Here is a 26,326-nt window from a genome sequence, read left to right as displayed (position 1 = left end):
ATATGGCCTGCAAAGCAGAAGACTTCCTATCTGGCCCTTTATAGAAGTTTGTAGCCCTCTGGACTAAAAGGCTCCCTCTAGCCGCTGTGTAGAGAATAGATTATTGAGGGCGGGATTGGAAGCAGGGAGGCCAGTGATTAGGCAATTGGAATAATTGATGTGCAAGATGACCCTAACTTGACCCAGGGTGGATCCATGTAGGTGACGAGAAGTGGTCAGATTCTGGATAGATTTAAGAAGATAGAACTAACATAAACTGCTAGGGGATTCGATGTTGGAGTGAGAGAAAGAGTAGTGTCATGGATGACTTTAAAAAGACATTGTTGTCTTGCACATTTATTCACCAAGTATTTATCAAGGGTCTTCTTTACCCAAACACTGTTTTAGATGCTGGGGATACAATAGTGAACAAATCAGAATTCCTGCTCTCTTGGAGCTGACTTTCTTTCACTTAGTGATACACACTTAGTAATTTACACAATGTACCCCAGTTTATTAATCTACTCGCCTATTGAAGGACATCTTGGTTGCTTCCAAGTTTTAGAATTATGAATAAAGTTGCTATAAACATTCATATGCAGGTTTTGTGTGGATGTAAATTTTCAGCTCCTTTGGGTAAATACCAAGGAGCACAATTGTTAGATCATATGGTAAGAGTATTTTTAGTTTCGTAAGAAACTACCAAAATGTCTTCCGAAGTGGCTGAACCATTTTACGTCCCTGTCTTCAATGAATGAGAGCTCCTGTTTCTCCACATCCTCACCAGCATTTTGTGTTGTCAGTGTCTTGGATTTTTCCCATTCTAACAGGCAGTAGTGGTATCGTTGTGTTGATTTGCAGCTTCTTTACAAAGTATAAAGTTGAACATCTTTTCATACGCTTGTTTGACATCTGTATATCTTTTTTGGTGAGGTATCTGTTCAGATCTTTTGCTTATTTTTAAATTGGATTTTTTGTTTTCTTATTGCTGAGTTTCAAGAGTTTTTTATATATTTTGGGTGTCAGTCCTTTATCTGATTTGTGCTTTGTAAAGATTTGCCCCCAATCTGAGACCTGTCTTTTCATTCTCTTAATGGTGTCTCTTGCAGAGTAGAAGTTTTAAATTTTAATAAAGTCCAACTAACCAATTTTTTCTTTTGATATTGTATCTAAGAAATCACCACCAAACCCAAAGCCATCTAGATTTTCTCCTATGATATCTTCTAGGAGTTTTATAGTTTTGTGTTTTAATTTAGGGATATCTATTTTGAGAAAAATTTTGTGAAACGTACAAGGTCTGTGTCCAACTTTACTTTTTTTGTATGTGGATGTCCAGTTGTTCCAACACCATTTGTTGAAAAGACTCTCCTTTCTCCACTGAATTTTCTTTGTTCCTTTGTCAAAGATAAGTTGACTATATATGTGTGGGTCTATTTCTGGGCTCTCTATTCTGTTCCATTGACCTATTTTCTATTCTTTCACCGGTACCACACTATGTGGATCGCTACAGCTTTATAGTAAGTCTTGAAATCAAGTAGCATCAGTCTTCCAACTTCATTCTTCTTTAATATTGTGTTGGCTATCCTGGGTCTATTGCCAAACTGCCTTTCTAAAAGGTAGATAATTTTTTTAAAAATGTGATTTCACTTGGTGGCAAGTGCTGTGAAGAAACAAAACAGAGAAGGAGCAACTAGAGTGACAGGGAGTTTAGAGTAGCTGGAGATCGCTAAGGAGGTCACATGAGGAGGAGCCAGCCAGGAGGTGCCCAGGACTCCAAACATTCCAGGCAGAGGGAGCTGCAAGTAGCAAGTCCCTGAGGCAGGAGCAGGCCTGGTGTGTTCACAAAACAGTGGGAAGGCCAGCATGTCAGTCATTGTGATTGGCAGCAGTGACACCCAGGGTACACTGACAGACATGCTCATACACGCCCAGTGCTTCCATCTAACAGGAAAGGCATATACTGAACAAGTACTGACACGGAGGAGCTCAGGTAGCTAGGAAAATGTTTCCCTTGTGGGCAGGGGAGTGAGTGCCAGAGGGGGACTCAGCACAGGCTAGGTTGCAGGGCATTTTGTCGGCTGTGGACTTGATCCTAAGGATTTTTTTTTTTTGGTAACAGCTTTATTGAGATATAATTCATATACCATACACTTCACTTACTTAAAATGTACAATTCAATTGTTTTTAGTACATTCACAGAGCTCTGCAACCATTACCACAGTCAACTTTTTAACGTTTTCATTGCCCTGAAATAATCCTTTGACCCCTTAGCCATCACCTCCCAGTCCCTGCATCCTTCCCAGTCCCTGGCAACCACAACTCTACTTTCTGTCTCTACAGATTTGCCTCTGCTGGTTATTTCATATAAGTAGAATCATACAATTATGTGGTCCTTTGTGACTGGCTTCTTTCACTGAGCATAATGTGTTCAGGGTTCATCCATGTTGTTGTAACATGTATCAGAACTTCATTCCTCTGTGTGGCTGAATAATATTCTATATTATGGATGTACCACGTTTTATTTATCCATTCGTCAGCTGATGGAAATTTGGGTTGTTTCTGCTCTTTGGCTCTTGTGAGTAATGCTGCTATGAACACCCGTGTACAAGTTTTCATTTCTCTTGGGTAGATACCTAGGTGGGGAATGGCTGGGTCATAGAAGTAACATGCTCAGGTTCCTGTTAAAAAAAGACACCGGCTGCTCTGTGAAGAATAGGTGGGAGGGGGCATGAGTGGAGCTGGGAGATAGGTGGGAGGCTTCTTCAGGGGTGGCATCTAGCAGGGCAGATGGAGAGAAGATGAGGGGGGTCATTTAGTGAGGCATGAGGAAGGTGATGAGCTGAGGATGTCTCCCAGCTGCAGTGTGCTGGAGCCAGCTCCTGCCCGCAAGAGCCAGTTCTACACATCACTTCCCAACCTGGCATTTAGCAACTTCATGTTAGTAGCTTGAAATTGGCTATAGTGGGAGTCTCCGCACCATGGAAACTGGCAGACACTACAAATCAAGGCTTCCCCTGCCACTCCTGCTCCCCGCTTTCTGGCTTGGGGCAGTTTCCAGCTGGCAGAAGCACAAGTTGTATTTTGCCCTTGTTGAGTCTGAGGTGACCAGAGAAATACACATGAATGCGTCCAAGATAGGGGTTGGACTTTCTGATGCAGAATTTGGGGCGGGGGGTGGGCAGGGGCTGGAGATGGTGCTGCTTCAGTGAAGGAGCTCACCTGGGGATAGAATGAGGCTCAGGACAGGGCGCCTGAGGACTGCACCACGCACGAAGCCAGCTTCCTCTTGCCTCCCAGATTCCTCAGTTGTAAACCAGACCGCAGGGCGGAATGGTTTCCAGGTGTGTGCAGTCAATTGGAGACCAGAAAAAAAAAGAATAATTGAAGTAGTTTGATAACACCTTCCTGCAAATAGTATGTTTAGACTGGGATCTAAGTGGTGAGGAGACACAGACAATTGCGAATCATTGAGAGACTTCGAGGAGTTCCAAAAGAGCTTTGGGCTGAGAAGCAGATGGATTAGGACCAGTGCAAGGACCAGTTAATAGATCCAGCAGCAGACTCTCAGTGACGTGATTAAAATGTGAGCACATTTCAGGCGAGAAGAGCAGAGGGTGAAAGGAATGGGCTCCGCAGCTTCGATTCAAACCTTCCCCCTTCCTGGCTGTACTTCAGCAAAACATCGTTTTGCCCAAGCGCCAAAGATTCTGTTGTGTTCCTCCTTGAATGTTTGATGAGCTTTCCTCCCCTCCTGGGACTGCCGCCTGCGGTGGTCATAAGTGGCTGGCGGATTGTTTACTTGTGTATCTGTTAGAGGCCATGGAGGGAGGGCCCCACCAGCGGGTGGCTCTGGCTCACACGCCTGCCAATCACAGCTTTACCTGGAGCGAACAGATGGTCTCTTCGCTTAAACCCATTTCCTCCGCAGTTCCCGGGCCCCCTGCCAGCCTGAGCTCTTCTCGGGCACTAGGTCCTAATCCTCAAAGCCGAATTAGGTACTCCTTAGAAGGACAGACCGTCATAGATGAGCGGAGGGATGTGTTCACAGCCCCCATCCCGACCCCCTACTGCCCTACCCCGTGCACACGCGGCCTACTGTGTTGAGCTGACTTCCATTCCCTGGCTTCCATCCAGGGTTGGGCAACAGAGGCAGGCCCAGGAATGGGGGGAAGCCGGTGGAGAGGACATGGTGCATTTTATTAAAGTTAATTGGTGAATGCAGGCCCAGGGAAGCCTATGATTCATTAGCATCCTGATTATATGCAGCTGCTGAGTATTAGAAAAATGAAATGGAAAGGAATAAATCCCCAAAGGAGAGGTTGGGGAAAATCAAGAAGCTCTCTGCAGACATCTGATGCAGGCCTTTGTCCCATAACGAAATGTGAGTGAGCTGAATTCCACTGATTTTTCACCATTTGTGTAGCTGCCATGAAGACCAGTTCCAGCTTTATCCCTTGAACTTGAAAAAGGAGCAACTCTGAACAGTTAGCAGCTCAAGCAGGTTGTGAGCAATTACACAAAAAGAAGCACCTGGTTCTATCACTGATTTTAATTTCAGAATCCTATACTGTTGGGACAACAAAGCAACTTTGGGTGCAAAGTGGCTTAAGAGCAAGAATGTTACATCTGGCTCTGGCTCCAGCAGCAGTTCATTCATTTAGGTATTCGGCAAATAGTTGTGATGCCTTTGGCATGAAGGCAATGCAGCCCCTGCCCAGAGTGTGCATGGCGCCTGGGGGGAGTCTAGTGTACAAACTGGCAGTGTTGTGATTAGAAAGCAAAGGTGAGGTAAGGATGCTCCAAACGTTGCCTCGTGAAGTTGACAGAAAGGAAAAATCGTTTCGGGCAAAGGCTGATGAGTTTGGTGAAATTGTGGAAAGTTTCAAGTTGCTGGGAGTGGAGTCTGAAAAGAGAAGGTGGAGGCCAGGGCCCTGGAAAGCCTTGTGTGCTGTGCTAGGGAATTTACTTGCTTCTGCAGCTGATAGGGGCTCTTGTAGGCTGTGGAGCAGAAGTGGGACATCAGATTGCGGTTATAAGGTCACTAGGGCCCAGGTGAGAATGATAGGCATGGGGTTGTGAATGGTTGGGTGGCGAGGAGGGGATAGATTTGGGAGAAATTAAGGAGGTGGAAATGAAAGGATTCTGTGACAGGATTTGGAAGGACAGAGAGAAGCCAGGCTCCAGGCTGACTGCTAAGTTTCTGGCTTGGGAACCAGGTGGCTTTTGGTGTCATTCAATGAAATGAGGAGGGAGGACAGCATTGGGCTGGTGTGCAGTTTTTTTTGCTGTTGTTTTTTTTGGCCGCACTGCCCTGCATGTGGGATCTTAGTTCCTCGACCAGGGATCCCCTGCATTGGAAGCGTGGAGTCTTTTTTTTTTTTTTAAATATATTTATTTATTTATGGCTGCATTGGGCTTTCTGTAGTTGCGGCGAGCAGGAGCTACTCTTCATTGCGGTGTGTGGGCTTCTCACTGTGGTGGCTTCTCTTGTTGTGGAGCACGGGCTCTAGGTGCGCGGGCTTCAGTAGTTGTGGCGCATGATCTTAGTTGCTCCATGGCATGTGGGATCTTCCCAGACCAGGGCTCGAACCCGTGTCCCCTGCATTGGCAGGCAGATTCTTAACCACTGCACCACCAGGGAAGTCCTGGAAGCATGAAGTCTTAACCACTGGACCGCCAGGGAAGTCCCTGGTGTGCAAATTTAGAGGAGTTTGAAATGCCTCTGGGACAGCCAAGTGGAATGGGCCTTGGGATAGTCAGGTACCTTGTTGGGAGCTCAGAAGTTTGGGAGAAGGCTTCCCTGGTGGCGCAGTGGTTAAGAATCCGCCTGCCAATGTAGGGGACACGGGTTCGAGCCCTGGTCCGGAAGATCCCACACGCCGCAGAGCAATTAAGCCCGTGTGCCACAACTACTGAGCCTGCGCTCTACAGCCCGCAAGCCACAACTACTGAAGCCGGCATGCCAGAACTACTGAAGCCCATGCATCTAGAGCCTGTGCTCCGCAACAAGAGAAGCCACCACAGCGAGAAGCCTGCGCAATGCAACGAAGATTAGCCCCCGCTCACCGCAATTAGAGAAAGCCCACGTGCAGCAAAGAAGACCCAACACAGCCAAAAATAAAATAAAATAAAATAAATAAATTTATTTAAAAAAAAAGAAGAAGTTTGGGAGACATGAAAGCATGGATGGTAATGAAAACCCTTGCTAGTCATTCATTCTTTTATTTGATGCACTTTTATTATTCTTCCCATGAGAGGTAGGTACCGGGGACAGCAAAACATTTTTAACAAGAATGCCCAGGGAGACTTTAGTTGGTCTGTTGTTTTCTAGCTGACATGAGGCTTTGCTATAAAATGTCTGCCTTAATCAGAGGCACGCTTTCTCATCTTGACAAATGCACTAAACACAAGTGTCTGGCTTTGGAGGCAGATGAACTTGCATGCTTTGTGTGAAGCCAGAGGAGGGAGGACTAGATCAGTATCCTTCACTCATTCAGCAAAGAGTGGAGGACTTACTATGTGCTGGATGCCGGGAATGCAGAGATAAATGGGGAGATAAGGGTGTGAACAGTGACAAGCATAGGTCATAGGCGGCTTTGAGATGCCGTGGTCTGGGCTAGGTCTCACAGTCAGAGAGCAAATGCAAAGGCCCAGGGGCAAGGAAACTTCTGGTAAGGAATACATGAGGACAAGGACACAGCCAGCGTCTCAGGCCTGAGGACTTTTGTGTCAGTGAGAGCCTGGCTCTCATGCACCCAGGTTTCACTGTGCTTGCATCCTGGGCCAAAATGAAGAGCTCAGGCAGTCGGGGAGAAGTCAAAAAAATAGTTGTATGGAGGAAGCATCCAAAAATCAAGACGTGTTTTTCTAAGTAGCTGTGCCTGCCTTGCAGTCATGGCTGACTTTATGGTTGTGTGTGAATTGGTGTGTTGAGGAACTGCTGTGTTGGCACCTCTGAGTCAGCCATTCAGAGCTGGAAGCACCTCAGGGGGCGAGGAGGAAACAGAACTTTGGGGGAAGCAGGACACAGGCTGGGGGTCAGGCCAACTGGGCGCCACACCCAGCTCTGCACGGACTGGCTGGTGATCCTGAGAAAGTGACACAACCACGCTGAGCCTGTGTCCTCAGATATGAGGTAAAGATGATGGGGATAGACCCCAAAGCGTGGTTGTGAGGATGCAGCAAGATGAGGCATGTAGTTTAGCATGGTGCATGGCAGATAAAGCAAAGAAATGGCCAAAAAAAAAAAGCAACTTACCTTAAACATTTTAGCTTAATTTAAAACACCAATGGGTCTGCTGATCAGATTGCAACATTTTTCTTTTTTTTGCATAAACCTCATTCATAATGCATTACCCACAATTTCCACTTTTGTGTTTTTATAGCGGAGCAAAAACTTACAGGCCTTGACAAAGCGATCTGTATGCAGAATCCTAGATTTTTACGTTCTTGGTCCCAATATATAGCTGTCTCCCCCACACTTGATTTAATAGTTATGTTTTATTAGGGTCACCTTTATTCATTCCATTTAGCTTTATTAGACACCTGTCCCTTTTTCACATGTCACTAGCTAACACGATATTTAATGAATTGCATAATTATAGCCGTGTACAGTGTGGGACAAACATAACTAACTCTTTTGAGGGGTATTTTTTTAATTTTTATTTTTTAACATAACTACCTCTTTTTTTTTAATTTTATTTATTTATTTTTGGCTGTGTTGGGTCTTCGCTACTGCGCGCAGGCTTTCTCTAGTTGCGGTGAGTGGGGGCTACTCTTCGTTGCAGTGCACGGGCTTCTCATTGAGGTGGCTTCTCATTGCGGAGCAGGGGCTCTAGGCGTGCGGGCTTCAGTAGTTGTGGCACGCAGGCTCAGTAGTTGTGGCTCACGCACAGGCTCAGTAATTGTGGCACACGGGCTTAGTTGCTCCACGGCATGTGGGATCTTCCCCCACCAGGGCTCGAACCCGTGTCCCCTGCATTGGCAGGCGGATTCTTAACCACTGCGCCACCAGGGAAGCCCCCCATAACTACCTCTTGACAGGCCACCTTACCTGATGGGAGCAGAGACACGCAGGTACACTAGCCCCAGGTGGTCTGCATGCTCCTATGAGCATCACTAAGTAGGTTTAGAAAGGGATGGAAAGGGATTCAGCAGGCTGGTGACAGGAAGATCATCTAAGAAAGCATCTAAACTATTTTTAATATTATTGATGCTCATTTCAAAGCAGCAAGTTGGTGTAATAAAACGACTGGGCTTTGCAGTCAGGCAGATCTTCTTGTTCGGGAACCTTGGGCAGATTTTGCTTGTGCTCCTGGGTCTGTTTTCACAGTTATAAGATGGGATGCCATCCCTGCCTCTCAGGGGTGGGGTGGGGGTGTATGTGTGAATGAAATAAAAAGTGTCACCCACGAGAGACACACAACACAGGTTCTCCTCCCACCACAGAGCTAATTCAGATCAGCCACTGTCAACAGAGTTTGGCACTGATCTCAGTTTCCTATACTTTCAGAAGTCAGGTTTCTAGCCCCTCTAGTGCCACCTCCAGTGCCAACCGCCAGCTGATGATGCTGGAAGGGAAGTCAGGACCCTACTTCTCCTCTCTGGACTCGAGCATCGACATCCTGAAGAAGAGGGCCCAGGAGTTGATCGAAAATATCAACGAGAGCAGGCAGAAGGACCATGCCCTCATGACCAACTTCAGAGACAGCCTCAGGATCAAGGTGACGGATTTCCCCCTACATACTGCCAAGCCCCAGTGAAAGGGGAGGGGGTTCTTTATGTAAAAAGTGAAAGGGGAGGGAATGAACCACAGTTATGTTCCCAGCATGGTGCTAGGCAATTTGCATGCAGTACCTCATTTCACCCATACAACAATCCTGCAAAGAGATTGGACCCATTTTGTAGATGGGAAAAGTAAGGTTTGGAAATAATTTGCCTAAGTGAGAGAACCAGGATAAGAAGCCAAGGTTCATCTGCACCCACAGCCCAGGCCCTTACTTCATGCCAGGACTAATGGCTGTGGCAGGAGGGCATTGAGGCATAACCTGCATTGTCATACCCATTTGTCCTCCAGAAGTTGAATGATTTGTGACAGGAGAGTGGAGGTCCCTGGACATGGCTGGGGCTTATGTCTAACAAAGCCTGATGTTATGTTCAGGTCTGGTGTTAATGGTTGTCCCCGCCGATGCTTCTTCAGAACGCGTAATGGGTCCTGTGAGCTGGACAGCTTGTGGATTCCACGTCATCTCTCAATGACAGGCTGACTTTTTTCCCTGCCCCCCACCATCCCTACCTACCTTGTACATAGAAAATTTAGAGAGTAGAGAAAAATATAACATAGCAGAAAAAATATAAAAACACCCTGATACCACCACCCAGAAGCCACTTTGTTGCACGTTTTCTTCCAGTCTCTGTTCTATGTACTTTCCTCCTAACCTGGTTGAGCTTATACTATATACATACTTTTGCAACTTGTTTTTTTTAAATATTTATTTTATTTTATTTATTTATTTTCCTTTTTTTTTTTTGGCTGCTTTGGGTCTTAGTCACGGCACACGGGATCTTTGCTGAGGCACGCGGGATCTTTTTCCTTACGGCACGCGGTCTGCTCAGGTTTCTCTCTAGTTGCGGCGCGCAGTCTTCTCTCTAGCTGTGGTGTGAGGGTTTTCCTCTCTCTAGTTGTGGTGTGTGGGCTCTGCGGCACACAGGCTCTCTAGTTGAGGTGTGGGAGCTCAATAGTTGTGGCACGCGGGCTTAGTTGCCGCACGGCATGTGGGATCTTAGTTCCCCGCCCGACCAGGGATTGGGCCCGCGTCCCCTGCACTGGAAGGCGGATTCTTTACCACTGGACCACTGGGGAATTCTCGCACCTTGCTTTTTAAAAAGAAAAACTTAACATATAGGCAATTTCACCTCCAGTCACAGGAGTTGTTTTTACCACTTTTATAAGATAAATTGCAGAAATCTTAAAGAGCCAGCTAGAACAAATGTCTTGTGATGCCTCTTGTTTGACTTTCCAAGAACATCTTATTCTTTCAAAGGTTTCAGACCTGACAGAGAAGCTAGAGGAGAGGATGTATCAGATTTATAATCACCACAACAAGATCATTCAGGAAAAGCTCCAAGAGTTCACCCAAAAAATGGCAAAAATCAGTCACCTGGAAACAGAGCTCAAAGAAGTGTGCCACAGCGTGGAGACCATGTACAAAGACCTGTGCGGCCAGCCTGAGGTAGGACTGAACTCACGCATGCACATGGGTGCCGCCAGAGGAACGAGAGTTGTAGCAGCTAAGGTGAAAGTAAATGTCAACAGAGAACAAGGACATTAGCACCACCGGGCCCTAAACCCCACAGGGGCCACTATTACTGCAAAAGCCCTGGGGCTCTTGCCATTCCACTTGTGGCGCCGTGCTCCCCTGTAATGTGGGGAGTCCGAACTGAGAAGCTGGACCGTTATTTCCCACACTGTGCGTCAGCTCTGTGGTGACAGAAAGGACAAAATCCCCTCTGCCCTGAGCCCTGAGCCCTGGCAGTGCCTCACCGGGTTTATTTATTACAGCTGAGCCCAAAACTCAGGCATGGATCACTGGGGTGGGGGAAATCCCCACCAGGTCCCAGCGCGCTTCACAGCCCCGACACATGTTCCTTTCTCCTGTGACTGAAATAACTTCTCGGGTGGTTACGAGTAACTGTGGTCCAACACTGTGGGCTCAGACACGCAGACTCTTTATTATTCTCTCTTTCCCCCTCACTCTGCTCCAACGTCCAGCATAAGGCACTTACCCTAAGATGGGAGGGTCAGAGGGCGCAGAGTAACCTCTTGCTGTGTGGAGGGGGTAGTTTGCGTAGTCAGACACCAGGTGGGCCTCACAAGTTGCTTCCATGTCACTCTCCTTCCCTCTCCCTGCTCCCCTGTCAAAGGGAGCTTCTGTTCCAAGGTGAGTGGAGTCTGTTCCCATCCACAGTTAAAACTGGATTGAGAAACTCAGTACAGACAGTCCCATCTTCTTTTTAAGGAACACATTTGAATGACTTCAAAAGGGAAATTTTGATATTTAAAAATCAGCGTCTCTCACTTCCCACCAGAAGAAATGGCTCCATCTGCCACCTCCCTGACTAAGCTCAGAGCGCAGTATCTCCCTGGGAAGGGGTTTGGTACCATCCGGGCTCGCAGGTGAAGTGGGTTCACTTGCTGGCTGTGAACGCCTGGATCCCTGTGATTGCCCTTCCGAGGATCAGAGCATGGATGTCATGAGTGCCTGGGCAAGACAAATGCAGAGTTGGTTTGGAGTCTTAACAGCTTACAACTTCCCTTTAAAGTCAATCTTCATGTCTCCCCACAGGCTACTACTTTGGAAGAAGAACAGACCCACAAAGACAGCGAATGCTGACAGCTGCCAGGAGAGCCCCCTTAGTGACAGCCACCAAGGGAAGGCTCAGAGGCCACCATTCTGGCCATGCCGAGAAAATTGTTTTTCAGAGTTCTGTAATGCATCTTGGCAAAAACCGACTGACCAACCAACCCAAAGCTCCTTGTGCCAGGCCCAAAACTGCAGCGAGTCCAGCCCCCACCATGGGCCAATCTTTGGTGCTCCCCGATTCACCCGACCCCAACCACACATGGTTGATTAAACATTTGATTTTCAACCCAGCCATGCTTTCTTCCCACAGAGGTGGAAAGAGCTGATGAGCTCTGCAGAAATGGATCAGGCCCTTTCTCACTCACAGGAGGAATGGGAAAGCAAACATCAGACAGTTAGTTGCCTGTCCCAGATGATCCCCCATCCTAGAGCCACCGCCCCACGCCCCACATTCCACATCCCATCCCACATCCACATGTCTAAGTAATACTTTACAGCCCGCAGTGTTCTCATTTGCTCTTCCTCAGCTTCCAGAGGTGGAAGGCAGAGATTATGGCCTCCCTTTTATGGAGCAAAATAATTCTATTTTCTTCCTAAAGTGCAAATCTGACCCTGTCCCTCCCCTGCGTAAAACTATCTGAAGGTGCCCTCTGCTTGTCCTCCGGGTCACTGTCATGCCTGTAGAAACCCCCCACCCCCAGCCCTCCTTCTTGCTGTTTCTGGAATGTCCCATCCAGAATACCACATGGATACTATTTCGCCATCTCTGCCCAGGGAGCTCCTACACCTCCCTCAAGGCTTAACATGGTCCCACTTTCTCCCTAAGAGATTGAGTGCCTGTTACAGCTCCCTCTAGTTCTGTGTGACTCACACTGGAATTGTACACCTCTTTTCTTTTTTTTTTTTTGGCCGCACCACGGCTTGTGGGGTTTTAGTTCCCCAACCAGGGATTGAACCCAGGCCACCGCAGTGAAAAGGCCAAGTCCTAACCACTGGACCGCCAGGGAATTCCCCACATCTCTTTTCTTTTTAACTATCTTTTTCTATGTCTGTCTTCCCATGAGGCAAGGGGTTCTGGGCCCCATGTGAGTCACAACTAGTTGTCAGGTGCAAACACCACAGCCTGCAAATGATTTACCTTTTCTCTTTTTTTCTCACATAAAATGGAGTGGTGATTCCTGTGTGTAGCTGCACTCTCACTCCCTTGCATCCACCAGCTCCCTGGGCATTAATGCCCCGCTCTGGGAATGCCTGTGGAAGCCATAAGCAGGCTTGGGAACATCCCTCCCCTGGAGCATAATGGAGGAAAGGACTGGGAGGGTTTACTTCCACGGTCCCAGTATGGGCCACTCCAGATGAGGGACACAGGGTGGGACTTGCCCCAGGTCATGCTGCTGACTGGTGACAGCTGGGAGTAGGACTTGGGTCTGCTGTCCTCTTCCCCAGACGTGAGGCCACTGTGAACCCCACCCCAGGGATCCAGCCCCCACCTTCATAAGTGTTCACGGCCTCCAGGTTCATGGCATGCCGGATCACGTGATACTCATCAGAAATCCCATTCCCTCCCAGCATGTCTCGGGCCTGGCGGGCAATGTCCAGGGCCTTCCCACAGTTATTCCTCTTCAGCAGGGAGATCATTTCCGGGGTGGCCCTGGGAAAAGCACAGACGTGTAACGAGCATTGGATTATAAAGAACTGACCCTGCTTTGGGCATCCAGGCATCCCTACACCCTGGACAAACCCAGCTGGGGAGGAGGGTTACCGTCACAGCAACAGACACAGCTCCTAATGAGGGAGAGGCAGGAAGGGATGGGTCCCAAGGGGCCACCAGGCAGGAAGGACCTCTCTCTCCAGGGCCAGCTGCCACCATGCCCAGAAGGGGCACTGGGTCCTCCCACCACAGCTTCCTCCCCAAACACACAGCCCCTACTTGTCTTGATCCTTCAAGCGGCCGAGCTGCAGGCAGGCATGAAGGCCCAGCGTGATCTCGGTGAGCATATCCGCCAGCTTCTTCTGAATCAGTTGGTTCTTGGCCAGTGGGACACCAAACTGGATCCTATGTGGTCAGGGTCAGGGTAAGTACAAGGAGGGCCCACTCCCCAGTCCTGTCCCAGGGCCTTCCCATGCTGCCTCAGCCCCCATGCAGCTCACTCTGGCCCTATTGTTGACTGAGCCCCTCACTGCTCAGAAGGGCTTCCTCGGCCATTTCACAGAGCAAGGAACTTAGGTCTTGTGGGTGGGGGCCAGGGGTGGGGGGGGTAAGAGACGGAACCCAAGCCCCCACGCCCCCCCCCCAGGAGTTCTCATGGCAGCCCCCACCCACCTGTCCAGGGTGTACTGCCGGGCCGTGTGCAAACAGAACTCAGCAGCTCCAAGCACACCCCAGGTGATGCCATAGCGGGCATTGTTTAGGCAGCCGAAGGGACCCTGCAGGGTTCAGAGGGGGCCTCAGCCCCACCAAGAAGAGATGAGAGGCCTGCGCAGAACTAACTTTTAAGTAGTGGGGGGAGGCCCCCTCCCCAGATACCCAAGACATGCAGTCAGTGTAAACAAGGGGGACTCAGGGCAACTGTTTAAGTCACACGTGGCCCTGACACCAAAGCTCATGCACATAAGGTCTTGCTCACTGCCGGCTCACTCTTGGTTGCATACAGTTCTACCCAGCCCAGGGTCTGGATTGGATACTCAGACCTGGGGTTGATGTAAGGAGACAGGAAGATGCACATGCATCAAAGGATTAAGCTCGTTCAGGCCTATAAGTACTGGGCAGAGCCAGCATGAGTGAGATGGTCACCAAAACGGGGCAGCTTCTGCACATCAGTGAGCCAGGCAGAGCCTCTCCAAATCACTACTGTGTGAACTCCATGTGTGTCTGTTCCCCAGCTGGGTCTCTAGCATGGTACCTGCCCGAGAAAAGAGAACCAGCAGGTGACCTGATGCCAGTTCCCAAGGTGGCTGCTGCTTACCGCCAGACCAGACGCCTTGGGCAGCACATTCTCCTCTGGCACTTCCACGTCGTCCATGATAATCATACCCGTGGCCGAGGCCCGCAGAGAAAACTTTCCCTCAATCTTGGGGGCCGAGAGGCCCCGCATCCCCTTCTCCAACAGGAAGCCCCGAATGCAACTATCTTCGCACCGAGCCCACACTACAAACAGGTCGGCCACAGGTGAGTTGGTGATCCTGGAGGCAGGACAGGCAGTGAGGCGTCTGGCTGTCACCCACTGCCCTTGCCCACCTGCCTGAGGCGCCCAGGCCCCTCACCAGGTCTTGGCCCCACTGAGGGTGTAGCTCCTGCTGGACGGGTTCTGGCGGGCTCTGGTCTCCATGCTGCCGGGGTCACTCCCATGGTTAGGCTCTGTGAGCCCAAAGCAGCCCAGAAGCTCCCCCTTGGCTGCAGGCATGAGACAGGGTCACGAGGCTGCCTCTCCCCCATTCATTTCCTCTACTGAAAATTGTCAGCCTCTCCGCTGAGCCAGGCCAAGGCAGGTCCAGCCCTGCCCTCACAGCACTCCCAGGTGGTGGAGAGACAGGTCTCACCCAGGCCATAGTCACAATGCCATGATGGGGTGAGGCCCAATACAAGTCAGGAAAGGGTGGGCTAAACTGTCTTGAAGGGCAGTGAAAAGGAGTTAAGCAGGAAAAGGTGTGAAGAGCAGTCCTGGTAGAGGGACCAGGATGTGCAAAGGCCTAGTGGTACAACTGAGAATTCCAAGTAGTTGAGTGTGGCTGGGAAGGAGCAATCAAGGGAGTGGCCAGAGATGAGGTGGAAAGATCAGCAGAGGCCTGCTCACGTGGGGTTTTGTGGACCCGGTTAGGAAGTTAAGACTTTAAACTTTGGACTGGAATGGGGAGTACAGAAAGCAAATCACGGGGGCTATGATGGTGGTGAGGAAGGGGCAGAGTTAAGAGAGACCTAGGAAAAAAAAAAAAAAGACTTAGGAGAATCAGATGTGGGGGTGAAGCCCAGGGTCTGGCAGGGGGCCTGAGTGGCCACTGGTAATATCCTTGGGGTGAGGACAGAAGGCAGGCCTGGGGATAGCCCTGCCCCTGAGTTTCAGACCATTGGGACTGCCCTCCTTCCACCAAGCTCCACAGGCAGCTGCTCACCCAGCCGGGGCAGGTACTTCTGTTGCTGCTCCTCGCTGCCGTACGCGTAGATGGGGTGCATGACAAGAGAGGACTGGACACTCATCGCTGACCTGTAGCCGCTGTCCACTCGCTCCAGCTCTCGGGCCAGGAGCCCATAGGCCACAGATGAGACTCCAGCACAGCCATACCCTGGTGGGTGGGGGGGAGGGGAGAAATAGGGCAATGGGGGACAAAGCCCTGCCCAGATGAGATCAGTGACTCCTGGGGCCCAAGAGACACAGCTACATAGGGGCACCGAAGGAGAGGGTACCAAGCTGGCCCTTACTTGAGAGTTTCATCCCCACAGCCACTTCAGACAGAGGGATTAACAGCCTCTCTTTACAGACTGGGAAACTGGGCTCAAGGAAAGGAAGGGGCTTTTCAGGACACAGTGGGGGCTGCAGAGTGTGGAGAGAAATTTGTCCCTACCTTTGATGGTGGGGCCCAGCACACCCAGCTCCCCCATCTCTGAGATGATCTCCCGGTGAAAAACTGCAAAGGGACAGATGCCCAACTTCAGCCTTGGCCCACTGGAGCCCCAACCCAGGGCCAGAGGTGCCCTAAGGCCCAGCTAGAGCAGGCAGAGCTGGTGTGAATGGTGGAGAGTGTGGTTCAGGTGGCAGCGGGAGCTCCAGGGTGCCCACCCGCCTGCCTGGGCACCTTCGTTGCGATTGGCCAGCAGGATGCGGGGCATGAGGCGCTCCTGGCAGTAGGTGCGGAAGGTGTCCCTGATGAGGACCTCATCTGCTGTCAGCTGCTCCTCCAGCAATAGTGGGTCCCTCCAGTCAAACTCGGGCCGCGAGGCTGGGCAGAGTTGGAGGAGGTGGGGCTCATCCCTGCCCACCCGATCACCACACCCTCCCCTCCCCAAGAATCATCAGCCCCATCCCTCAACCCCCATTTCGCTCCCAACAAATGTGGGCTGCAAACAGGACTGACAAAGTGGCCTTTCTCGGGGAAACTCACTGCCTCAGCGGCCCTGCCTCCCCGCCTGGGCAGCCCTCGGATTCCGGGACAGAGCCCATCCGGGACAGACAGACAGTTGGACAAGGGCCGCAGACGCACGGCGCGACAAGGGGTCCTTACACTTGGCTGATCGGCTCTGGGTCTTCCCGCCTTTTTCTGCAAACACAGGACGGGAAAATCACCCCGGGAAAGTCCCCAAGCCTCAAGTTTCTCCCTCCCCATCCCACCCCAGGTCCGGCACTGACCGGTCTGCGTCGCCGCCGAGCTCCATGAACGAAGGACTCGCAGGCTGGACTCGCGGCTCAGTAGCCACCCATAGACGCCTCTCAGGGCCATGTGGGCAGCGAGCTGGCGAGCGGAACAACCAAGGCCGACCTGGAGGAATGGAGGCGTCTGAGCGCACTGGCTCCCCTGGCCCTTTGCGCCCTTGGCCCCTATAGCCAGTCCTTACCTGGAGACCCCGGGTTCACCGCACAGGCCACAGGGCTACTGACCAAGGCTTTTGACCTCCGGAGGGGGCGGGCTGGGAAGAGGCCAAATGGGGCTTGTCATTGGTTCGTCCTAGGACTCCGCTCTTTCAAGGCTCTGCCTTTTAAAGGGGCCACGGCAGCCTTGCAGGCGTAAGCAGGCGCGCCCAAGCCAAGGCACCTTAACCCCTTTAAGGGGCGGAAGAGGAAAGGGGCGGAAGGCGAGTGCGCCAACTCGATTGGCCAGCTGTATTCCTGCTCTGATTAGCCCTGGGAGGGAGCTCGGCCCACTCCTGGTGGTAGGGGGCGAGGGCAGAGTCTGGAGTTAAAGTAGGCAACTGAGGCACGAGAAAAATGAGTCCTAGTACCCAGGAGACCAGACCTCAAGGTCTCCTTTAATGGGGTACTCTGTGTGGGAGGAGGAGGTGGGCTCTGGTGGGCGATCTCAGCCCAAGCTGTCTGCCAGTCTGTCCCAGGAAGCTTGCTAGCCACATGTGACTGTGACTTGGTGTGATTCCCTATGCTTTGTGATTCTGTGCGGTTGATTGAGTGACTGTGTATCTATATGTGAATGGGGCTGACTGTTTCTGTGACGTTGTGGGGCTGTTGATTATGGGTGGTTGTGTGCCTGTGTAACTGTGACTGTGTGGCTGAATGTCTTTGTGGTTTCTTGTCTAATTGTAAGCTCGTGTAATGGTATTCTATGTGATCGTGTGTTTTTGTGGTACTGTGTGCATGACTCTTTTTTTAAATAATTTTTTCAGGGCTACTGATTTTTTTTAAATTTTTTGTTTTATTTTATTTTACTTATTTATTTATTTTTGGCTGTGTTGGGTCTTCATTGCTGCGTGAGGGCTTTTCTCTGGTTGCAGCGAGCGGGGGATACTCTTCGTTGTGGTACGCGGTTCTCTCACTGCGGTGGCTTCTCTTGTTGCAGAGTGCAGGCTCTAGGCGCGTGGGCTTCGGTAGTTGTGGCACGCAGGCTCCGTAGTTGTGGCGCACGGGCTTAGTTGCTCCGCATGTGGGATCTTCCCAGACCAGGGCTCGAAGCCGTGTCCCCTGCATTGGCAGGCAGATTCTTAACCACTGTGCCACCAGAGAAGCCCCATGACTCTGTTTTGATGGCTTTCTCTGTAGATGCGGCTGTTATCTTTGTGAGAATATGACTAGATATTTTTGTGTATGTCTGGGCGATTGTATATAACTATATGTGTCAGTGTGATTTGGTCTATGTGTTGTGTGTGGTTGTGAGCTTGAGTATATAGCTGAGTGAGTGGCTATGCTCACCTAGATCACTTTTGTGAGCACTTGTGTGGTGTGCTTTCGAATCTGGATGCATCACGCTTGACCATCTCTGTATCTGAAAGTCACTCATCTACCATGACCGTGTCCATTTCCCAGTTGGGGAAAGGAAGGCTCAGAAAGCAGATTGGTCTTGCTCAAGGTCACAATGGACCAGGACTCCTGCTTCCCAGGACAGACCCCTCCCTGCTCACCCAGGAACACCTCTTCCCACATAGACAGTCTGGGTAGTTGTGTGTGTAGAATGCTCTGTCTCACACATTGTGGCTGAGTATGATGGGAGTAACTGTGAGATTGTGTCTGAAGGTGATCACTAGCCTGCATGTCCCCAAGTGCCTGGGGCCTGGGTGTGTCCAGACTCTTCCACTTTCTGGGCCCTTCTTGCCCTTAATATCCAAATAAAATGATTTGAACTCTCTTCACTCAGTAGGGAGTCCATCACCACCCTGAATTGTCTGGGATTCTACATAACTCTTATTCTTCTGGACACCTCCCTCCGCCAGGAACCAATGGCCTCCCACCTTCCATCCCTTCCTTTCACCAAAGCTCCCTGCCCTGGGGTTGTTGTGGATATTGGAGTTCTCTGTGGATATTGGAGTTCTCTCTCTCTGTTGTGGATATTGGAATTCTCTGTTGTGGATATTGGAGTTCTCCCTGCCCTGGGGTTGTTGTGGATATTGTAGTTCTCTGTAGGATATTGGAGTTCTCTGGAGTTCTCTGGGTGTAGAGGGTGCTGACAGCATACACATTAGGAAACCCAAATTAAGGCTCAGGCCTTGCCACCCAGGGACGTCTGTCATCCGTACTGGCTACCTGCTCCCAGAGGCCTTATCTCCCAGCCAGATGCCCACCCCTCCCCCCCGACCCTCAACCTCTTGCCTCACCTTTCAGAGCCAAACATGCCTGTTAGTGCTTTATCCTAAATCAAGGAGATGTCTCCCCAAGAGACACTCTGCTTTCTTCTCCAGGAAACCACTCTAATTTCAAACATTTTGTTTGATTGAAGTGAAATTCACATAACATAAAATGAACTTTTATTTTTTGGCTGTGCCGTGTGGCTTGCAGGATCTTGGTTCCCCGACCAGGGACTGAACCCCAGCCACAGCAGTGAAAGTGCTGAGTCCTAACCACTGGACCGCCAGGAAATTCCCCAAAATGAACCATTTAAAGTGTACAGTTCAGTGGCTTTTAGTATATTCACAATGTTGTGCAACCACCACCTCTATCTAGTTCCAGAACACTTCCATCACCCCTGAAAGGAGACCTTATACCCATTAAGCAGTCACTCCCCATTTCCGCCTCCCCCCCCCAGCCCCTGGCAACCACTAATCTTTCTGTCTCTGTGGATTTGCCTATCCTGGATATTTCATATAAGTGGAATCATATAATATGTGACATTTTGTAACTGGATTCTTTTACATAGCATGTTTTTGAGGTTCATCCATGTTGTACCATGTATTAGAACTTCATTACTTTTTATAGCTGAATAATATTCCTTTCTATAGATGGACCACATTTTGTTTATCCATCCGTTAATGGACATTTGGGTTGTTTCCACCTTTTGGCAACTGAAACTAATGCTACCGTGAACATTAGTATACACATACTTGATCCAGTACACGTTTTCAGTTCCCTTAGGTATATACCTAGGAGTGAAATTGCTGGGTCATATGGTAACTCTGTGTTTAACTAATTGAAGAATCATCAAACTGTTTTCCACAGTAGCTGCACCACTTTGCATTCCCACCAGCAGTGTACGATGGTTCCAATTTCTCGGCATCCTCACCAACACTTGTTATTTTCCTTTTTTGTTGTTGTTAATAGCCATCCTAGTAGGTTTGTCGAGCTGATTTTTCTGATTTTTTTTTTTTTTTTTTTTGCGGTACGCGGGCCTCTCACTGCTGTGGCCTCTCCCGTTGCGGAGCACAGGCTCCGGACGTGCAGGCTCAGTGGCCATGGCTCACGGGCCCAGCCGCTCCGCGGCATGTGGGATCTTCCCGGACCGGGGCACGAACCCATGTCCCCTGCATCGGCAGGCGGACTCTCAACCACTGTGCCACCAGGGAAGCCCTGTCGAGCTGATTTTTACATGACTCTTTTGCTCCCCCCACCCTTGTTGCACATGATAATTTTTTGTCTTTTTGTGTGATGCATTTATGCTGCACCAGCTCTGGTGATGTACCTCCATCTGGGTGAGGTTGCATGCCTTTCACTACCAGGGTGTCTGATTTCATGTTAGTGTGGTTGTGTTTGGGTGCGCCCCCTGTGGTTGTGCATTAGTAGTTCAGTTGTGTGACTAAATAATTATACACAGTATCAGAGACAGGTGGCTGTGACTATGTAAGGTTGTAGCGTGTGATCATGTCTGTGCCTGATGTATAACTGTGTGCCTGACTACATCAAAAGTGTGTTTGTGAATGGTTGTGTGGATGTGTTTTACACTTTTGTGTCTCAGGCTTCGTCTGTGTTTGATGGGATTGTGTGACTGCATCTTCTATAGTTCTGTGACGATATATCCAGGACTCTCCATGTGCCTGTTTGGTTGTGACTAAATCGTGTGTGTGACTGTGTGTGATTTGGGTAACTGTGTATGACTGTCAGCGCCTGATTATGAATTCTGTGTCTGAGGGATTGTGTGACTGTAACATCATGTAACCAACGTAGTGGATGGTTGTTTTTGTGCCTGAGAATTGTACGTCTGTGCATGGTCTATGTGACACACAGACACACAAGTATTTGTGCAGGGACTATATGGGGTGGGTGACTTAGGGACCAGGGGATTTGTGTCATTATGTAATTGCATAGTGAGTGTGTGTGTGTGTGTGTGTGTGTGTGTGTGTGACTATGAACTATGTGTCTGTGATGTGTGTCTGTGTCACCCACCTGGACTCCCTTGGTACCACGGTCTCTGGTGCGGAACCTCAGATTCCCTCCCCCATGTGGGGTAGAAATCAAGAAGCAGCCAGGTCTCCTGCAGGTCAGGTATTTCCTATGGCCCGATCCAACCTTCCCATGCCACGCAGGAGAGGGAGTCACCTCCTCCTTCCCAGCCCCCATCACGCTGGAGCAGCTCTAGTTGCGCCAGCCTCAGCCTCCATGCAGCTACACTCCCTGCAATGCCGCCTGGGTTGGGGGGGTGTCCACGGTAGACAGTGACGGCTGATTGGCAGGGGCCTCTCCTGCCACTGGGCTCAGACCTGGGAGCTCACTACCCAGGAAATTTAAAACCGAGTTAATTCCCAGCCCCCAGCCCTCGCACTCACCAGGGACAGAGCCTTGGCTCTTCTGGGTCCCCACCTGATAGCAGCCTCCAACATCTGGGGAGTCTGATAATGCTTGGCCTGGCAGGGAGCTCATGCCAAGTCCCGCCATCAGCACAGCTGCTGCTGTTTATGGGGAAGGGGAGAGCTGCAAGGTCCTGGTCAGGGGCAAGGGGGTCTTGAAGCTCCTTCCCAGAATCCCCATTCTGCCTGTCACCCCTTCTCCAGGAAGGTAACTGAGAACAGACTCCAAGTTTCTCCTTCTTTGGGAACCCAGTGCCTCACTTTGCCCAACCCCTGAACCCCCAGCCCCTGAACCCCCAGCCCCTGAACCCCCAGCCCCTGAACATCTGATTGGCTTTGGATACAGGATCAGTCTTTAAGGCTCAGCCCCAAACAGGCCTAGGCGAAGTCTGTTCCCCCAGAAACGGTGACCCCCGCCTTTGCCTGCCCCTTATCAGGGGCTGCAGCCAATCAGCTGAGGGCAGAGAGGAGCCCTCCAAGGGGCCATCAGAGCCTCAGAGCCCACGAGGCCGCCAAAGGAGAGGAGGCCTGAGCCCCAGGGTGGGCACCAGCCAGCCATGGCTGCAGCGGAGACCGCCTTGCCCTCCATCAGCACGCTGACCACCCTGGGCCCCTTCTTGGACACACAGGAAGACTTCCTCAAGGTGGGGCCAGTGGGGTCTAGATGGGCTGCCAGGGGTTCCGGGCCCAGGCCGCAGAGCTGGGGGATCAGGTCTGAATATTGCCTTGGAATTCAGAGACCTGGTCGGCACTGGGTGTCCTCAGTGCAGGCCAGGGGTCTGAACTTGGTCTAAGGGCCTATTTCTGTCATAGAAAACTGAGGCTGGGAACTGAACAACTCAGGGATCTAGGCTCAGTGAGACACCCCCAGATATCAGAGGGAAATGGCAGATGCGTCTAGGGGACATCCAGGAATTAATCTTGGAATTAATCTTGCTGGGGGACAGGGAAGAAGAGGAAGATTCTTGGGGGAAACTGAGGCAAGGCTGAGCCTCCCCCAGCCTTCCATTCTTGACTCTGCCACCCCTTCCCCCGTGCCTGAGTGTGGCCCCAGATAATGTAAGCCTTATCTCCTGCCTCCAGCCTGACCGACAGACCTCTGTCTCTGGAGCTGAGGTGGTGGGGGGAGGGGGGAAGGACAATGTGAGGGACAGACTGACATGACAGACAAGCAAACAAGACCCCTTTACTGAGCCTCTAGCCAGTCTGCCCCCATCAGGGCATCCGGCCCCCACCGTCTCCGGGCAGGATACCCTGGTGTCCACTGAAACTTCGTGCTACCGGCTCCCTCCCACAGTGGTGGCGCTCTGAAGAGGTGCAGGACTTGGGCCCAGGCCCCCCCGAGCCCACAGGGCCACCCCTTCACGTGAGGCCTGAGTTGGAGGACACGCCCGGGGAGGACGAAGACGATGAGAGGGACGCGGCTACCCCCTGGGACCTGGATCTCCTCCTCACCAACTTTCCGTGCCCAGAGCCGGGCACCGCGCTCCAGACCTGCGTCCCCCAGACTTGCGCTCTGGCGCCTGGCGAAGGTTCCGGGGTGCAATTCCCACTGCCGCCCGAGACTCTGGGCGCGTACGCGGGAGGCCCGGGGCTGGTGGCTGGGCTCTTGGGTCCCGAGGAGCACCCGGGCTGGGCGCGCCCGACCCCACGAGCCCCGGCTCCCGATGCCTTCGTGGGTCCAGCCCTGATTCCAGCCCCCGAGCACAAGGCGCTGCCGCTGCAGCCGATGTACCCGGGACCGGGTGCGGGTTCCTCCAGCAGCTATTTCCCCCGGACGGGGCTTTCAGTGCCTGCAGCGCCGGGAGCCCCCTACGGGCTGCTGTCCGGGTACCCTGCGCTGTACCCGATGCCGCAGTACCAAGGGCACTTCCAGCTCTTCCGCGGGCTCCAGGCTCCGGCGCCCGGTCCCGCCACGCCCCACTCCTTCCTGAGTTGTCTAGGGCCCGGGACGACGGGTGCAGGACTCGGGGGGACCACAGGAGACCCAGGAGGGACCGCGGAGGCCGTGCCACCCAAGCGCAGCAGGCGATCGTGGGCGCGCAAGAGGCAGGCTGCGCACACGTGCACGCACCCGGGCTGCGGAAAGAGCTACACCAAGAGTTCTCACCTGAAGGCGCATCTACGCACGCACACAGGTGAGGGGGCAGGGCCCGGTGCAGGGGCGGGGCTGGGTGGGACCTTGGGAGCCTAGAGCTGCAGAGGAGCTGGAAACCGGGAGCAAGGGGCGGGGCTAAAGCAAAGTCTCGGAGCAAAAGGCTGGGCAGAAGGAGCTGGGGACGAGTCTGGAACATCAGGAGCCGGATGGGAAGTAGTGCGGAAAGCATGTGGGGACGGAGAGAGGACATGGAGAACCTGGGAAGCATTTCAAGGAACCGAGGGCTAAGACCTGGGCCAGGGACGGGCCGAAGAGCAGAAAGCCAGGCAAGATGTGTAGGGGCCGGGGCTAGAGGAGGGACTGCGGGGAGAGGACAGCTCGAAATACCAGGGGCGGGGCCAAAGACCCAGGGTTCAGTTTTGGGGCAAGCGGGAACGGAGTTAGGTGTTCTGGGGTGGTAGCCAGGAGTATACAGAGTGGGTTGCTTGGTTAGACTGTAGGGGGCGTGCTGGAGCTCAGGAGAGTTAGTTTCAGGGGCCCGGACGCAGAGGCAGATCCTGGAGAGCAAAGGGAAATGGCTGGGAAATACAGGAGGGTAGGCATAGAAGAAGCCGGGTCCCGAGAAGCCAAAGACAGGGGAGGGGACGTGGAACAGAGGCGGGGAGGAGGAGGAATGAGGCCTATGCATAGGGGTCCGCTCAGAGGATGGGGCCACGTGTACAGACCCGTCCAGGAACGCAGGGAGGAGGGGCCACGTCTAGCAGGGGGAGAGCATGATCACTGGGGACAGGGCCTGGAACACCAGGTGGATTTCGGGGCTCAAGGGCCAAGGCCAGGGACAGGATTGGGCAGCAGCTTGAGGGTCCCCTGGTGCAAAGGAGGGGCTGGGACATAGGGGCAGTGCCAAAGGACGAAGATTGTGGCGGCATTAGGACGCAGGGGCAGGGTACCGGGCACAGGAAGTAGGGCTAGTAGTGTAGAGGGCGCGACTTGTGACCAGGAAGTGAAGAGGGGCCTGGCGCCAGCAGGCACAGAAGAAGAAGGGTCGGGGTAGCAGAGGCCGGTCCTGGGTACAGATTCAGACCCTCCCCGAGAGTGAGTGCCTCCTTAAACGTCACGACCTAGGCGCCTCACTTGCCTCACCCTAGTCTCGGCCAAGGCTAGGAGGGAGGACTCTGGGACCAGGTGTGGGGGACAGTGGCTCTCAAGGCTTCCTCGTCCCCCCCAGGGGAGAAGCCATACGCCTGCACGTGGGACGGCTGTGGCTGGAGGTTCGCGCGCTCCGACGAGCTGACCCGTCACTACCGAAAGCACACCGGTCAGCGTCCCTTCCGCTGCCAGCTCTGTTCGCGTGCTTTTTCGCGCTCGGATCATCTGGCCTTGCACATGAAGCGTCATCTCTGAGCCCCGCCCAGGCACTTGGACCTTTTCTGGGGACTGGGGTGAGAACAAGAACGGATCCAGGCACGGTGGTTTTCCCTCGGAGGAACCCTCGTCTGGACTCTTGGGCCCACAGATCCACCAAGGACTGGCCCATAGACAGACCTGGGGGAGCCTCCAGCAGAAGTTCCCACATGTCCTTGACCAAAGGGAGCCACAGTCACACACGGTCATGCAGACCGAGCGAGACAGACCTCCAAATAAACGGACTCAGGTGGATACTTAGATACTTCTGACAAAGAGACAGACCCTCAGAGAGCTGGACCATCAGGCCAGCTCACAGGTGGCCCTAGACAACGGAGGTGTTGTGCGGTGAGGCTTCCCAGAGACCCTGGTTCTAGAAGAAGGCTTCACGCTGTGACTCCTGAAGCTCCAGATAGCGGCTGGCATTGCTGTGAATGGTTACGGGTCTCGTAAAAATGCTCCTCCCAGATAAAGCTTCAGTGTTGGTCTGAATTTGTGGGTTTTGGGTGTGGAAGTTGGGAAGAAGCTTAACCCCAGAGGTGATATTGGGGAGCCATACACACACTACACCCTCCTCTCCTAAAACTGGGCAACCCTCCTCAGGCACTTGCAGCCGGTCCTTCCCCCACCCCAAGGTCAGGCTACATTGTCCCTGTCTCCTGCCTCGCAACCCAGACACATTCACAGGGACCATCTTCCTCCACTTAAGAATCCTCCGCCCCGGGGGCTTCCCTAGTGGTACAGTGATTAAGAATCCACCTGCCAATGCAGGGGACACGGGTTGGAGCCCTGGTGGGGGAAGATCCCACATGCCGCGGAGCAACTAAGCCCAAGGGCCACAACTACTGAGCCTGCGCTTTAGAGCCCGCGAGCCACAACTACCGAGCCTGCGTGCTGCAACTATTGAAGCCCGCACGCCTAGAGCAGGTGCCCCGCAACGAAAAGCCATCGCAATGAGAAGCCCGCGCTCGGCAAAGAAGAGTAGCCCCCGCTCACCGCAACTAGAGTAAAGCTCACGCGCAGCAACGAAAACCCAACGCAGCCAAAAAATAAAAATAAAAAAAAAATCCTCAGCCGGGTCCCAGAGCCCCGTCATCCTTCACCCTGTCATCATCCGAAGTGACCCCTTGGCTAGCTCAGCGACGGTGGCGGGGGGTGGGGGGAACGTGCAGAATGAAAAGGGGGAGGACCAGGAGGGCAAGCACCCTTTAAGGGAGCAAAAATCACAAGAGTTGGACCTCAGGCTTTAAGGCAGGAAAGGAAAAAAAAATCCAAATTTACCTCTGACGGAGAAGCCAGGGGAGGGGCGAGGTTCAGCGGAAGAGTGTTGAT

General features: G+C 52.0%; 3 protein-coding genes across 9 annotated transcripts in view; 2 read left to right on the top strand and 1 right to left on the bottom strand.

The window, feature by feature from the left end:
- The window catches only part of SYCE2 (synaptonemal complex central element protein 2), a 13,513-nt gene extending 1,917 nt beyond the window's left edge, over positions 1-11,596 (top strand). Inside the window, exons 3-5 of the mRNA XM_060144983.1 lie at positions 8,492-8,702; positions 10,023-10,211; positions 11,325-11,596. Of these exons, the coding sequence (XP_060000966.1) occupies positions 8,492-8,702; positions 10,023-10,211; positions 11,325-11,372 (448 nt within the window). The 3' untranslated portion in view covers positions 11,373-11,596. The remainder of the gene's footprint in view (positions 1-8,491; positions 8,703-10,022; positions 10,212-11,324) is intronic.
- Positions 9,910-26,326, bottom strand: GCDH (glutaryl-CoA dehydrogenase). 7 transcript variants are annotated; one of them, XR_009539765.1, is made up of 12 exons: positions 16,891-17,048; positions 16,685-16,814; positions 16,560-16,595; positions 16,134-16,277; positions 15,903-15,965; positions 15,453-15,623; positions 14,607-14,736; positions 14,309-14,525; positions 13,666-13,769; positions 13,273-13,398; positions 10,765-12,993; positions 9,910-10,269 (listed from the first exon to the last, which is right to left on the bottom strand). XR_009539765.1 is itself a non-coding variant. In XM_060144965.1 (12 exons), the coding sequence occupies exons 2-12, from the start codon at positions 16,773-16,775 to the stop codon at positions 11,167-11,169; spliced, it is 1,317 nt and encodes a 438-aa protein (XP_060000948.1). In that variant the 5' UTR covers positions 16,776-16,814; positions 16,891-17,048; the 3' UTR covers positions 10,692-11,166. The 7 variants fall into 7 exon arrangements, 5 of the variants coding, with proteins under 5 accessions (XP_060000948.1, XP_060000947.1, XP_060000945.1 ...); XR_009539766.1 differs by having other exon boundaries at positions 9,910-10,043; XM_060144965.1 differs by lacking the exon at positions 9,910-10,269 and having other exon boundaries at positions 10,692-11,240; positions 12,833-12,993.
- Positions 22,050-25,421, top strand: KLF1 (KLF transcription factor 1). Its single transcript, XM_060144973.1, has 3 exons — positions 22,050-22,136; positions 22,790-23,630; positions 24,819-25,421. The coding sequence occupies exons 1-3, from the start codon at positions 22,050-22,052 to the stop codon at positions 24,992-24,994; spliced, it is 1,104 nt and encodes a 367-aa protein (XP_060000956.1). The 3' UTR covers positions 24,995-25,421.

The sequence above is a fragment of the Lagenorhynchus albirostris genome, chromosome 3 (genome assembly GCF_949774975.1).
Source record: "Lagenorhynchus albirostris chromosome 3, mLagAlb1.1, whole genome shotgun sequence".
Taxonomy (NCBI): Eukaryota; Metazoa; Chordata; class Mammalia; order Artiodactyla; family Delphinidae; genus Lagenorhynchus; species Lagenorhynchus albirostris.
The sequence above is the reverse complement of the archived record's forward strand: the minus strand, read 5'-3'. Positions and strand labels throughout refer to the sequence as shown.

What these genes read in the sequence shown, in the direction of transcription:
- GCDH (XM_060144964.1), bottom strand. Translation starts at nt 16,775, where the DNA reads ATGGCCCTGAGAGGCGTCTATGGGTGGCTACTGAGCCGCGAGTCCAGC. An exon ending in GCTGGGCCCCACCATCAAAG is followed by an intron (nt 15,624 to 15,902) that starts GTAGGGACAAAT and finishes CCCACCCACCAG; the next exon opens with GGTATGGCTGTGCTGGAGTC. An exon ending in CTCAGTGGGGCCAAGACCTG is followed by an intron (nt 14,526 to 14,606) that starts GTGAGGGGCCTG and finishes TCCTGCCTCCAG; the next exon opens with GATCACCAACTCACCTGTGG.
- KLF1 (XM_060144973.1), top strand. Translation starts at nt 22,050, where the DNA reads ATGGCTGCAGCGGAGACCGCCTTGCCCTCCATCAGCACGCTGACCACC. An exon ending in CACAGGAAGACTTCCTCAAG is followed by an intron (nt 22,137 to 22,789) that starts GTGGGGCCAGTG and finishes TCCCTCCCACAG; the next exon opens with TGGTGGCGCTCTGAAGAGGT. An exon ending in GCATCTACGCACGCACACAG is followed by an intron (nt 23,631 to 24,818) that starts GTGAGGGGGCAG and finishes CGTCCCCCCCAG; the next exon opens with GGGAGAAGCCATACGCCTGC.